The following is a 15,110-nucleotide window of genomic DNA, read 5'->3' on the forward strand; positions in this document are numbered from 1 at the left end:
GCAGGAGGGCGAGGGCGGCTGCAGAGGCCGCCCCGGTTTCTGCATTTGTCTCCAAAGCGTTTCGTATCCCCAGAGACGGCGGCCGCCCAGCGCAGGGCTGGATTACGAGAATCCTGTTCTGGCCACGGGTTTTTAAAGCAGATTAGTGGAAAATGGAGAGAGCTGCGTGTTGTTGCAGAGGCGTTCGCCTCCCTCCGGCCGGCCCCGGCTGCTGCGCATCCTTTGCTCCCGCAGCGGCGGCACCGGAGGCAGCAGCAGCCCACGGCCCGGGGTGCTGCACGCACCAGGCACTGCTGCTGCTGGTGCTGCTGGTGCTGGTGCTGGTGCAGCATCACTTCTGACGCACTGCACGGACCCGCTGGGTTCCAATGGGCCCCGAGAGGCGCCGAGCTGCCCCACAGCCGTGCGGCGGGGGCTGTCCCGGAGCCTCACCCGGGCCCCAGCACGCCTACTGCTGGGCCCAGGGCTGCGGTGCTTTGGTGTGTTTATGATCTATTTTGTATTTGATCTAATTTTCACTCTGTGTCATCCCGTTCTCGGCGCCTCACGGCCCCGTCCCCCCCTCCAGGCATCCCTCCCCGCTCGGGGCGGGGCCGGACGCCGCTGTTTGGATTTAAACGTAGCAGCGGGAGGGGGCGGGCTCGGCCGGTGCTTCCCGGCTCCCGGCTCCCGGCTGCGGCTCCGGCTCCGCCATGGTGGTGCCGGCGCGGCGCGTTAAGACGGAGTACATGAAGCGCTTCAAGGAGCCCAAGTGGGAATCGTGCGGCGCCTGCTACCTGGAGCTGCTGCACTACCGCCTCAGCCGCCGGCTCCTGGAGCAGGCGCACCGGCCCTGGCTCTGGGACGGCTGGGAGCAGGACAGCGGCAGCGGCGGCGGCAGCACCGCCGGCTCCCCCTCGCCGCCGGGCGCCGGCAGCCCCGCGAACGCGAAGGAGGAGGAGGAGGCGGCAGTGGGAGCGGGAGCGGCGGCGCCGAGCGAGGCGGGACGGGCCAGCCCCGGTAGGGAGCGCGGAGGTGGCGGTGGCTGTGGCGGGGGGGACACGTGTGCCCGGGGCGGCCCCAGCCCCCTCCCCGTGCTGCCCTGCCCTTCTCCGGGGGGCTCGGCACGGATGGCTCTGCCCCGGCCGCCCCGCCGCGGCTTGGGGCCGATCCCCCATCCCGGGGTGACCGTGCGGGAGCATCCGGCCCGTCTAACCCGCCCCCAGGACACGGCCCGGGGGTGGCAGGGCCCGTCAGCCGCCTCCAGCCGGGTCCTGGCTGGGCCTGCGGAGAAGCCGCGGCTGCGGCGTCGGAGGTGTCGCTTTAAAGAGCCGAGCGGTGGCAACTCTCATCCTGAGTCACAGCCACTTATGTAAACTGTTGCCATGGGAGCCAAGCATCTCTGCAATTATATAAGCGGGTTCTCCGGCAAAAGCAGCGGCAGGTTGGACTGTGCGCCAGTGGCTGGCTCGTAACGCAATTGCTTTCCTGGACCTGCACACGCAAGCTGTCTCTGCTGAATGCCTGGTTCTTAATGCCCCCTGAGGTTTGATCTTGGGTGCGCAGCTGAGTGGGGTCAACTAAGCAGCCTGAGCAGCGCTGAGCTGGTAACAGTTTATTCTCTTCCAGCGCAGAGTAATTCCCGTCTGCTGTCTCACGGCCTAAGAAAGTGGTTAGGCAGATATTAACATGGTCAAGCTTCTCAATCTGGTATTTTTTTTTTAACCATTAGATACAGTTTCTTACCTTTAGTGAAAGAATACTGTATCTGGCAGCCATTGATTGGTGGTTTGAAATGCCTTTTGAATCAGCTGTCTCCCTGTTGTACAGCAGCAGGGAAAATCCTTGAGAACTCTTCAGTTAAGCCTCATGCTGCCTGGTTGTTGTTGTGGTGTGTGTTTTTTTTTTTTTTTTCTTCCTTCTCTCCCTGGAGTTAGATGTGCTTGTCTGGAGTGGGGAAACAAACCTGACCCAATGCCCTTTGGGACCTGAGCTTTCCAGAATGATCTGTGTTCTGAGATTCAAGACTAAACTGCATTCATTGACCTTAAGAATTCCACATTATACAAAAGCTTTAGCTTCTGTTCCAAAGGCTTGGTGTTTCAGGGCATACTAGCGATGTGAGTCCTGCAGTCAGCTGGGTGAGCCTGTGGTACCCTGGTCTCACATGGGGGGCACACAGCTGCTGAGGTAATGCATTCCACCTCCCCAAAGCTGTTGTTCTCATTTCAGCTGGGATAATTTTGTGCCTGGTAGCTGGTACAGTGCTGTGTGTTGGATTCAGTATGAGAATAACACTGATAACACAGCTGATGTTTTTAGTAGTTGCTCAGCAGTGCTTACCCTAAATCAAAGATTTCTCAGTTTCCCATGCTCTGCCAGCCATCAGGTGCACCAGAAGCTGTGAGGAAGCACAGCCAGGACAGCTGACCCAAATGGCCAAAGGAATACTCCATAGCCAGAAAGTCCTGCCCAGTGCTTAAACTGGGTGGAGTTGCCCAGGAGCCACTGACTGTGCATCACTGGTTTTTCTTGGGTTTTATTCTTCCCTTTTCATTACTATTATTATATTTCACTTTATATCAATTACTGAGCTTTTCTTTTCTCAACCCATGAGTTTTTCTGATTCTTTTCCCATCCCCCTGTAGAAGGAGGGAGTGTGTGGCTATGTGGTACTTCACTGCTGGCTGAGGTTGAACCACAAGAGCTGTGCAGTGATGGAAGCACCCCAGCTCACCAGTATGAAACAGAGTATTAGTGGGCCTAGTTTTGCTTTCCACAATCAGGCCTTGAGGAAGCTAGACTGGGAGCATGTGTGGAAGAACTCTACAGTATGTCAGTGAGAAGAACTAAGGAATTGCAAAAGATTAGGGAGTGGTTGCATGGGAAAAGGCAATGCTCTCTAAAGGCTTGGCTTTTAGTGAGAGGAGGTGGAAGCTGTTGAAGCTGCCCTCAGAACCTGGCATTCCCAGCTTTTCTGATGCACTTTGAATACATACAAGCCTGGGGTAGTAGTTGTAGGGACCTGAATTTATTTTCATTCTTGATGAGCCTAGGGTAGAGCACATAAACCTGCTACAATCTAATGGCACTGGCATTGCCAAGGCTAGAGACTGCTGGCCAGGGTGCTCTGATCACTCATTAGCTTGCTCCCTGATTCCTTCCCTGACTCCTCCCTAGGGAAAGGTCCAGCTGGAGTTACTTGGTAGCCTGATTCTGGTTGGGATTTGGCAGGGAACAGCAGCTGGGTAGCTGTGTCTGTGGTCAGTGACAGTGCAGTGACTCTCCAGTGCATCCAGTTGTGTCCCCAGTCCTGCAGCAGTGGCAAAGGGACTGTGGAGCTCCAGTGGCCTGCCAGGCTGCAGGGTTCTGGGCAACTGTGCTGCTCTAACTGATACACCTTTGCCATGGATGCTGTAAGGGAATGCCTAAGGTTTTGCCAGGTCCTTGCTATTTTATAGTGGAGAAAAACCTGTACTTCACATTCACTTTTTTGCCAAATGGCTTAGAAGAAACATTTCTTAACTTCTGTGAGTATTTAAGAGCTTTGCTAAGTCTGTAGCAGAAGGACTGAAGACAACTCTGGTGAGGCAGCTGGATTTAGTGGATATTTATTGTATCCTAATGCACATATAAGGAGGTGACCCATTTCGTATTGGACAATCATAAGGATACATTTTTCTTCTGCTTAGTGGCTGGCTGATTAAGGCGTGTGGAAGAGATCACATAGAAACTACCACTCTGAAGCTTCTACTATTAAACTGCCTTTTTTTTTTTTCCTTTACTCTGAAAGAACTTAATTACACTGAAGTGCTGTGGGGGTAGCTGAGTGTGCTCATGTTGATGACATCTTTTGTCTTCTGAATCTGACATCCACCCACATGCTGGAACATCCTAGCTGTTACCTGGCTACTGCTGCTTCCTGCTGTTTTGTGGGGAATCTGATTTCTGCCTGAGTGCTATTGACAGTGCTTGTTGCCAATACGGCAACAAGCTGGTCAGCACTAATGTTGTTTAATATCTGAGGTAAACACAATTCATAATGGCACGTGCTGCCCTGGTTTCCTCTTTCCTCTCATTGAAATGAGCCTATGTGTGTTTGTAAAGGTCGTGAACGCTCCTGGTGTGTGAAGAGGAAGTGGATGCAGGCAGCCTGGCTTTAATGTTCAGTGGTGTTGGTCCAAAGCACTGCCAGTGTGAACCCCTGGGGCAGCACGTGGCACAAAGGTGCTTCTTCCCTTTTGCACTGAAGCCATGGCTGAGTGATACCAAGGTGTGCTCAGAGGCAACTTTGGGTTAATTCCTTCTGACCCCCCACTTGTGGCAGCTGTTTGTGGGATTGTTCTGTGGAATATGCCCAGGCACAGATGTGCTTTAAACATAATCCCACAAAATCTTGACCTAAATGAACTGGTGTAGTTGTGGTGTAGACATGTCCTCAAAGCTGTCAACAGAACCCAGTGGGCTGGTAAGTAGAAGACAGAAGCTCTTGGCAGCAGTGCTGCTGTCAGACCTGTTGCTTGTGAAATGACACTGCTGCACACACATGCAGGATGAAGGCATCTTTCAATCCTCATTGCCATTTTGCCTTCAGCATTTTTGTGCAGTGGTCTTAAGTGACAGCAGTGACAAGCTGCCATTGAAGGAGTTGCCTCAAAAGTATTTGGAAAGCGACTGATGTGGATTAGTGGAACTAAACAGAAGATCCAGTTTCAAACTTGTTTCCTGATCTTGTCTGTCATCATGTTGCAGGGGCATTTGCTGGCCCATGTATGTGGAAGAAGCAGTTTGTGGTGGGGGAAGAAGGCAAGGGCATCAATTCAGGGGTTTACAGTACTGTTATTTAAAATTGCTCCCAATCTTTTTCCTTTGGAAACAAGCTTTGCTATCAAGCCAATCCAGTAATTACTTTCCAAACTGCTCCAAATGAAGCTTGCATGAATCTAATCAGCTCTGAGCTGCTGTGTGGCTGCTAGCTCCATTATTGCCTCGTGCAAGAGCTGCCTTGAAGAAATTATGTTGCAATCTGTTTCATCTGTAGTAACTTACTTTCTACCCAGCTGTAGTTTGTTGATACCCACAACAAACCCCCAGGGTTATATGGCTCCGTCAAGAGGTGTAGGAGACCTGCCCCACTGGGGAGGGGTCGGTACAAAAGCAGAATTGCAGTTCTGCCTGCAGCAGCGCAAGCAGCAAGTGCCTCTCCTGGTGCTGAGGTATTGCTGTAAGGAGCCAGCATCTCAATGCAGAGATCACACTGCTGAGCCTGTGACCTGGCCCGTGGGTCTGATCAGAAGGCTGTTGGTATCTGCAGGAAGTCATCAGGGCCTTTGCAATGGGGGTCCTGTGTGGCAGAGCCGTGCGAGACAGCAGCTCCCCTGGGCTCTCCCCGCCTGCTCCAGGAGCGGAGCTGTTACACAAGCGGGGGATGCGGCAGGGTTTAAGTGACCTCTTCTGGGCAGGAGCTTCCAGCTGCCGTGTTGGGTGGGCCTGCTCTGCCTGTTAAGCACTTAATCCCCTCCTGCTCTCCATCCAGTGTGCTCTGCTTAGCGTCCATGATGCAGTTTCAAACGTTTCTAGCTTTTCCCCTCTCCTGTCTAATCCCTGTCATGTTGCAAGCAGTTCTGAGTTTCCCGTGTCTGCTGGAGCTGATGCTCTGTATGGGAAGGAGATGGGTAGGAGTTGCTGGCGCCTGGACTTCCTCCTGAACAGCTGGGTCTAAGTCCTGCTTCAACTGCTGCTCTTTTGACTTCATGTGAAAAGTGATGGCTAAGATAATAGCCTGGATATAAACTGTAGTTTAAAATAAAAGGCTTAAATAATAACTGTTAGACATCTTGTGCCTTCACCAGCTGAGTTCTGTGTAAATGGTACTGTAGTAGTGGGTTCATGGAAAGCCCTGCTCTAATAGCAGGTGCTCATAAGTGCTACAGTGCACTCTGGCATATAGCATTGACTGTAAGGCTGTGCACAGGACTCTGTGTGCCATTTACCCATATGCTTTTATTGCTATTTTGGGACAAGCTGGCTCAATCATTTCTGGACCAGCTGGAGCTGTATCCTGGTGAGTAGCATACCCAGGCATGGCTGTTGCCTTGTTTTTTAAAGCTGAACTATCCATGTAATTGCAGTGCCCCCACTTTCCTGTATTTTTAAGTCTCTAAATGCCACTTCTGCTGTTTATGAAGTCAGTGTTGCTCCATCCCCCATTGCAGAGAAGGAAGATGACATTTTCCCTTGAATGGAGGATGAAACAGCTTTCTGAAAGGAAAAGCAGTCTTGTTGCAGAATTGACAGCAATATGTTCCCTTTCAGAGTTTAATTTTCTCAAAAGAGTGCTTCCTTCTGATAATGGACCTAGGCAGTCCCTCCTTTGGAGTGGCTGTGCAGGGAGATGCTCAGATAATATTTTGTAAGGGGATAACTTTGTGCTGCCTGTTTGCAGCCATGATGAATGAGCTGCCTTGTTTCAGAGTGAAGCTGTGTGTCCCAGAGCACAGAGAAAACAAGCATAACAAGTCTAATACTACACTGAGCTCACTGCTGCTGTCTTTTACCAGCCTTGTCTATAGTAACTGAAACTACACCCAGCCAATATTTAGGTATGTAAAATTCATCTAGCCATTACTCTCAATGTGCCACTACTTTGGCCTTGACTAATTTATTTTAACTGAGCTCTCAACAAATACAGCTGTAAATACTTTAACAATGCTGGCCACTCTCTACCAAATACTCAGCAGCACTGCAGTATCAGCTGTGGATGAATGCTACACCTGCACATCTTGGAAGATGGTTATAGGCAATCCTGAACAGGGCCCAGCACCAGGGCCTCAGTGCTGCTTGGCAGCACAGAAACTGTGCTGGCCAGGCTAACAGCTAGCAAGGGAGCATAAGGCTTGCCTTGGGGGAATTCTGGGGCATGGAACAAGCCTTGGTATCTTTGCCCTGCAAATGTGAAGTGAGTGCTAGAGTAAACGGATGCTCAATCAGTGTGCCAGGCAGGTAACTTCTATTTCATCAGAACTGGATGGATACAGAACTGACATTAAAGCAGCATCAGATTGGGCATGCACCTGCTTGAAATCCCCAGCAATTATCAGGAGTGGTTGCTATTATGTCATAGGATTGACAAGCCCTCCTGCTTTTAATGATGAAAGCACTTGGGTAAAAACTGCACTACTTGTCTGTGGTCAACATGTCACTATGTGAGCAAGCCCTAAACCAGAAGAACTCCCTATGACAGTGAAGGAATTCCTTCTGTCCATACCAGAGTATGCTGGTGATGGCTGAATGTGCTGAGACTTGGAACAGAGGTGGTGTGGAGCTGGTCCCCACTAGTAGCAGAAATAAACCAGCAAGTTTGGTGTGTTTATGTCAGCAGAGTTTAGTGATTACTGTGTGAGTCTAGCAGAAGACAGCATCTAATGATCAGACTTGAAAGGAATTGGTTACTAGTGGACTCCAATAATCTTAGGTGAATAAAAGGATGTGTCTTGTAGGTGATCACACACTATGGGGCAAGAAGATTGGCTCTTATGGAACAGTTGTTCCTCTGTGATTTTATTAATTAATATTTTATATAATGCTGATTCAATCTTCAGTGATGATCTAAAACTGCAGTGATTCAGCCTTTAAATTCTTTTTCACAAGCCCTACTTTCCATACCCAGTGTCTGGAGGACTATTGCTGGCCCCTTGCTATGGAAGGCTTAAATATGTGGGACAAATGAGCCTTGGGGAGTAATGCCTGCAGAGTGTGGCACTTTAAACGTACCACATAATTCACAGATCAGGTAGCAAAGGTGATGTCTACTACTTTGTGGGGTCTTGCTTCATACTCTCCTCTCCTTCCTAAGCAGAAAACCATAACAGAGATAGATGTATAAACAGAGCTTGAAAATGAATCACTTTTTTCAGAGGAAGTTGATAATAGGAAGGATTTAATATTGCACACAGTCTTCATCTCTGACTGGCTAGCAGCATCTATGTGGCATTCAGCACTCCATCTGTTTGCTGTCTGAGAGATGCAAGGATGAAATAGTGAAGACAGAAGATCACTGGAAACCGTCTTTAAGTTCTTCTTGGGGCTCTTGGTTATCCATAACCTCACCAGTGAAAGGCATTTTTAAGTATGGGAAAGCTGTATTGTAGTCACTAAAGAAAGAATGAAGACATTTAAGCAAGGTATATGTCTGTCGCTAAGGGAGCGATGACTTTTCGAATTTCTAAAAAAAGCACAGCTTCAGTGATGTATTGAGAGGCTGTGCAAATCAGACATCAATATGTTGTCTTTGGGAGCTTAAAGCATAACTGTTTTTTCTTCTCCAGAGAAAGAAAAAGAAAAAGAAGATCAAGAAAAGCCAGAGAAGGAAGAGCAAGAGAAAACTGTAGAACATACTTCTGTAAAGGAAGCAGACAAAACCAGCCGTACAGGACGACGTCCAAGTCGAAGTGCCTTGTCCAGTCGGAATGATCGAAAATCAGCCAAAAGTCCCCAAAGGACAGATGCACCAAAGGAGAATAAACATCCATTTGCTCTGTATGGCTGGGGAGAAAGACAGACAGATACTGGGAGCCAGAAAACTCACAACGTCTGTGCTTCTGCTTCAGTGAATGAAGTAAGTAAGAGCTTCTGTTGTATGAAAAGGCAGTGACTCCTTAGTGCCTACAGATGTCTTAATAGCTGGGTAAAACTTCTCAGGGGTCCCTTTATTTGAATATATGGAGATTCCAGCAGCAGGTTCTAGCAATGAACCTGGAGAGTCTTGAGATGTCCAAATAAGAGCTCTTTACTGTTGGTTTGGAAGCTTCCCAGGTTTGACTAACATTTGCAATTTCTAATTAAAACTGCCTGTCCTGTTTGTGGTTGTTACAGTGTTACCAGCAAAACTGGCTGTTCTAAAAGTATTTCTGCATTCTGAACTTCATGAGAACAGGAGAAGAGCAGGCAGTTAGCACCAGGCACCCCACAGCAGGCAGGCAAATAAACGCTGGGGAAGTGCTTGAGCTGTGAAAGAGAGACTTTTGCTGGGGCACTTCCTAGACTAGGAGCCTCACTGAGATGGTACAAGTGCTTTTCTGCTAAGATGTCTTGTCTAGCAGCCTGGTTTGGTGGCTTGCCAGTAGGAAATGTTGCTTGCAGCAGAATGGTCTATCAGATGGCTGATGGATTACAGAGCTGGTGTAAATATTACCAAAATAGCACAAATTAAATTCATGTGGCATGGACAGCACCAGCATTCTGCTGTACTGGGGCTCTGTTTCCTAGCTTAGAAACAGCAAGGGAGTGTTTTAACTGATCCATTTCTTTCTTCTCTATAACTCTCCTAGGCTGTAAAACACAAATCATTAATGCATCCCTGCCAGTGTCTTACCCATATCCAGATGGAGCTGGCCTTTGATGGGCTGTTTTGGAAAGGATTTGAAGCCCAAGCTTTTTCTTCCTGGACAGCTCAAACCTTTGGGCAAAAGGAGGAACTTGGGCCTTACAGCTTTGGAAAGAAGCTGCCTTTCCTGATAATGGACACTAATGCTAAATTGATAAACTTTGGTCAGTGCTCAAAGTAGTTGACTGGTGCTTTATGTTGAAGCCTAGAGGAGGCCTAAGCCTGACATGAGCAGAATTATTTATAATTTGTCTTAGACATCTAATATTTTTTTATACTAGAAACAGCAATGGAACACCTCAGCTTGGGTCTTGAGCTTGGACTGAGCAGGCAGAACATTTCTGAAACACTCCCAGTTATGCAGTGTTTTGTCACTGAGGATGTTTCTTTATGTAGGAACCAACTACTTATTGCCTGCTGAGGTTACTTTTTCTTGCATGTTTGAAAGGTGTTACTTACCCCTTATTGAGATGGTTGACAGGGTTTTCAATATGGATATTGATGCATGCAAACATAGAAAGTGGCTTTTCATATTAAATTTTGGGGGAAATATGATAATTTATTAATATAAAAATGTATGTAATTGTGTTCAGCACATTGTTCAAAATTAAGATCTTTAGTCTCTAAGGGATCCCTAGGGTTTGGTCTTACTTATACGGCTTAGGGATATTAGGCTTAAGGGATGCTTAGGCATATTGAGGACTGTTTTTAAATACAAACAGAGAATTGAAGTTTTTAGAATTTATCTGATTAAGACTATGAAACATTCAAGACTTTTACAATCATTTAATAGTTGGAAGCGTGAAAGATAATGCAGAACAGAAATTAAAGCACTTCTCATGGAAAAAAAAGAAATCTATGTTCAGTTAATGGTACAAATTAGAGAAAAAAATATAACCTTGCTCACAATCCCTGTTCCTTCAGGATGGGGTCTGGGACAAATAAAAAGTGATCCTTGTCATTCCTGAGGGCTTCCTAGGCTGTTCCCCTTCCATAATACTAACTCTGGTCTTTTAGATTCACGAGTCTGCCCTGCGAGCAAAGAACAGGAGGCAAGTGGAGAAAAGGAAGCTTTCTCAGAGGCGAGTGCGGTCAGCAGAGGCAGAAAACACCTGGCGAGCAAAGCCCTCCCCAGCAGACAACCCCTGGATGACAGAGTACATGAGATGCTACTCAGCAAGAGCTCTCTGAACCTGGATTCCCTTAGGCATCCTCAGAAGAAGTCACGCATATCAGGACACTGGTGCAAGGAACCAAACCACTTATGCAAGGTTTTTATAGGGAGTTTCCAGCTGTTAAAGTATTTGTTACAATGTTTTTATCTTGGCTACCTACCTCACAGTGGGGTGTATCCTTGGAGCCATAACATTTGAAGAGGCTTTTAGATATAACTACCCAAACTTTTAAACAATTCCCCTTTTGGGAATTTTTCTAATGCTTCAGTTGGTTTGTTTTGAGGGTGGGAGGGGAAACCTTAACATACAGGCAGTCAAAGCAAAGTCGCTTTTTTGATGATCATAGTTACAAATAATCTGTTTTCCCTTATTTAAAGTTCAAGTCATGGGGAGATGGTATTGGGGAAAGACTTTAAAGGAGTGATGGAGGTGCCTTTGTATTTATAAAACTATTTAACAGTTTTATGACAATAAGCATATGAAGACAGGCAGCAGGAAGCCAGTGTGTCTGGTAACTAGCACTAATAAATGTAGATGCTTTAGGCAGGCAAATACCAAGTATTGTCTGTACACAGAAACTTTAAAGACAACAACAACCCCAAACAAAACCAACCTTGTTTGATTAATGAATCAGCTGATGCTAACTTTTGTCAGTGTTTCTAAGGTCATTAGAATAAACCACTCATTTTCAGGGCAAGAAACAGCTACAGGATCATTTTGCTGTAGCTGTTCCTGTTGTACCAAATAACTAATGTAGACAATCATTATCTGATAGCTGCCACTCAATAAGCAGTTACTTGTTCTACAAATATAGAGCTGTTCCACTGTACTAACCTTGTGATCACACTTAGTCTGTACTTAATCATGTAAATGCATTTATTGAAGGAGAGGGCTGGCTCCTTTCTGGTGAGGTCTATTTTTAACACTTCAGAGTATCTATTATGCTCAGTGAGGGTCAGAGTGCAATATGCATTCTTCTTGGAGGTATTGTACAGGTCTATTGTAAAAGGGTTTAAACTTGAAAATTGTACTGATAAAACTTGTAGATGATGTCCTGAGAAACTTGCTGCCTCTCGAAATTGGTGCAGAACCCCTCACTTTATGGGGGGATGGGGAAGGGGGTAAGGGCTAGGGAAAGGAGGGGTGTATCCTTTAGTAAACAAGAACATATAATGAAGTTTGAACATTTTTGTTTTGTAGGTCCTACTTCTACATAGTAAGACAGTAATTGTGATTTCCTTGGTGGTATTGTTTCCCTCAGGTGGCTGTAAATTATCTTTTTTTCAGTTTGCTAACTACACTTTAGGCAGATGATTGCTGTAGTTGTGAGCTTTGAAGTTTTGTTCAGATGTGTTGTGTGTTAGTTACTTGTGTTGGTTATCTCAGTTTAATTGTTTTGAGGCTTGTGTTTTACAGGCTGGACACATTCCCACAGGAAGCATACTTGCACTTCTAGAGCAGAAACCTGCACTAGTTTTAGCTTCATTCCACAATCTCAGTGACTAAGGAGGACTCTGGAATTACTATTGCAACAGAGCATGCTTAGTGAAAAGTCTGATTGTGTTCTTGAAGAAAGCAATTGTGCAAAGGGTCCAAGCACTGCTGCCTCCTAGTGTCTTACATCACTAAAGGTTTCATTACTCACAATTTTGATTTTGTTAAATTAAATCCTAGAATCCATGAAACTATAAACTGTTTTTTGTTTAACCTGCCTTTTAAGCACAAAGCTATAAAAATACAGACCCCTCTTGTTGAAGGCTACCTATTTAAGATCTTACAGCTTTTAAGTCTGGGAAAGCACAGGATGATTAAGAATGTTTTATAGGCAGCAAAATCCCTGTAGGGGATTTTGACTGCTAAGTAAACCATAGGCTAGAATTTCCTGAAACTTTAGAACAGTGCCCAAAACTGGGGAAAACTACTCCAGAGAATGCCTTTATTCCATATGAGATTCTTTTCATTTCCTTTCATGCTGTGTTTTCCTCTTTAAGTAACTGCTGTAAATATGCTTAGCTTGTTTCTGATGCTGTTGCAGTTCCAGAAGCCACCCAAGCTTTACACAACAGTGTCAAAGCACCAACTCAGTAGTGTTTAACAGCCTTATTCAATAAAAATTTGCCTGTTCCTGTTGCCCACACACTTTGTAGGCTTTATGTAACCACAGCAGATGGATTGTGCCCTCAGTGCATTTTGTCACATTCAACAGTTTCCTTGACTGTGTAGGGCAGGACTCATCTTGCCATGCTTTTGAAGATAGCTTCTACAACGCTCTCCTCCCACAGGGAATGGAAGAGCCAGGATGACTCTGTGCCTGCCTTAAGTACTTGTGTTTGGATAAGATGTATCTCCCATTAGGTATTGGTGTTTTCAGTAATTATAGGAGGCCTGAGTGTCTTCTGCCTTGGATACTGGGAACTAAAAACATCTCCAAAAGGCCTGTTCAGGTCGTCAAATCACAATTTTCAACAACATCAGGGCTGCTGTATACTAAGGAAATTGTCTAGTCCTAAAATCCTTGTCTGGTCAAGAACTGTTCCTCACAAAGATGACTTACTAAAAGACAGCAGATAAGGTGTTGTGAGTTGTTGTGCTTTTTCAAATGGTCTGTAGCCAAAACTATCCTGGGTGCTATGTTAGTACTATCTGGGTTTAAGTAACACAATACCTGAAGTGAGGGGTAAATCATTCTGCAAATCAGGTAGCCTTCCTGCATTTGGGTATTAATTGACTATAAAGCTACTATTTTGCTTAGACTATATGAAATAGTGTAGTTCTGATCACTGCAAGCTCTGTGTGAAATGTTTGGTCTGGAAAACTGCTGGTGCTTTGATGTTAACAAATGAAAAGCCAATTGCATTGTAAAGCAGAACTTTCCAGATGTAAAAGATTTAAATGTATTCCATAGATTCCTATAGGAGGTGGCCATTTGCTTCAAATTTGATTCACTGGAAGGTAGAAACCTTAGTGAATGTCTCCCTATCAATTAAGGAATTTCTAAACATTGTCTTGCATGGACTCTTGAATTTAGCAAAGTGGTGAACACTTCTCACTCCTGTTTTAGAAGTAAAACTTTTTGGTAAGAACACAGTAAATACTCAATTGTCCAAAGTTTTCATTAAAATGACTGTTTATTCCTTTGTTTCTGGAAGTACTTAGCAAAGTGAAGCAAGAGTTTTACAATGTGTAATGCTGCAGTTTAACTATAGTGTTGTGAAGATAGTGTTTACAGTGTAAAATGTTACCATGAAAACTGCATAAGAATGTCCTGTAAAATACAGTAGCATGCCTGTTCAGTCACTGCTGTCACATCTTTGCAACTATGAAATACAGACTTTTTCACAGGAAGCTGAGATAGTAGTCAAGGTGATAGCTAAACTTAGAGAGCCAACCTTAACTAAACTGAGGAACAGTTTCTGGTATGAATTTTATCCAGGTAGCACATGCAAATTTAAATTGATTTTTTAACACATAGGGAAGTATATCTGTTTTCATTTTTTATGGTATAATATAGTGCCACTGAACTATAAAGGCCTCTCTGATTTTTTGTTTTTACTGTGATAGGGACCAAATGCTAGCAATCTGAGGGCCTAATGTATGGTAACCTGGATGTTCCAGTTTCTTTTCCAGCTCAGTTAGTGCACTCAGCAGCAAAGCCATAAATGGAGCCTGACTCAACACCTTGACAAGTAACCCCATGAAATTAGGGGTACAAATGACTGGGAAGCTGCCTCAGCTATTGTTAGCACTGAATTCACTTTAAAAACAATAGGGAAATACCATCTAAGCTTGAAGCAATATGTGTTTTTTAAAGTTTTTAAACAGTATTTTGTTTTTAATGCTTCTGTATTGTCTATTTTAATAGTGTAGTCTCAACTTGTACATGTGAATAAAATCAGTGACACAAAATGACTGGACTGCTTGTACTGTGTTTTTTGGGATCACATTTTTTTTTCCCCCTTACAGGGTACTTTAGTCCCTGCATGCAAACTGTGGCTTCTGCTTGTCCCAGATATTCTCTCCTGGAATGTAAGCGACAGGCTTCTGTAACAACTAAGGTTGGCTATGAAGTTACATTACAGTTACCATTCCAGCCTCTTATCTTCCTCCTGTAACTCTCCCAGAGATTCTTAACATCCTTTCCCAACCTGAATCACTGTTTTCCCCTTACTATGATAAGAAAAAACCCCAGCTGTACTAGCTATCTTAAATGCTATGCCTTTGAGAATATAAATGTAAAGGTTTGGAGGAAAAATACAGCTTCCTGTTTTCTCTCTGTTATCCTATGGACAGGTATACTCATGCCAACAGGAAAAAAATAAGCTTTTAAAAGCTGGCTACACTGAAGTTCTCTATGCCATGGGTTGTTCAGTAAATGAATGAGACTATTTTTACTGAGGATTTACAATATATTTCTTGAGATTTTAATAGTGTCAATTCTTCCAGCATATAAAAATGAGGTGCACAGACTAATCAGGCTTTTCTATGGCATTGGCTTTTTATAGGTCTTAAGGGAACTCATGAGCCAAACTGCAATACCTATTTGAATACAAAGAAAGGAGAAGATGAAGCAA

At 45.1% G+C, this 15,110-nt stretch overlaps 1 protein-coding gene across 2 annotated transcripts; it reads left to right on the plus strand.

Annotated features, from left to right (window-relative positions):
- The first annotated feature begins 642 nt into the window (after positions 1-642).
- Positions 643-14,448, plus strand: CCSAP (centriole, cilia and spindle associated protein). 2 transcript variants are annotated; one of them, XM_058019349.1, is made up of 3 exons: positions 643-999; positions 8,307-8,596; positions 10,382-14,448. In XM_058019349.1, the coding sequence occupies exons 1-3, from the start codon at positions 693-695 to the stop codon at positions 10,553-10,555; spliced, it is 771 nt and encodes a 256-aa protein (XP_057875332.1). In that variant the 5' UTR covers positions 643-692; the 3' UTR covers positions 10,556-14,448. The 2 variants fall into 2 exon arrangements, with proteins under 2 accessions (XP_057875332.1, XP_057875333.1); XM_058019350.1 differs by having other exon boundaries at positions 8,313-8,596.
- Positions 14,449-15,110: the final 662 nt, after the last annotated feature.

This window comes from Melospiza georgiana, chromosome 3 (genome assembly GCF_028018845.1).
Source record: "Melospiza georgiana isolate bMelGeo1 chromosome 3, bMelGeo1.pri, whole genome shotgun sequence".
NCBI lineage: Eukaryota > Metazoa > Chordata > Aves > Passeriformes > Passerellidae > Melospiza > Melospiza georgiana.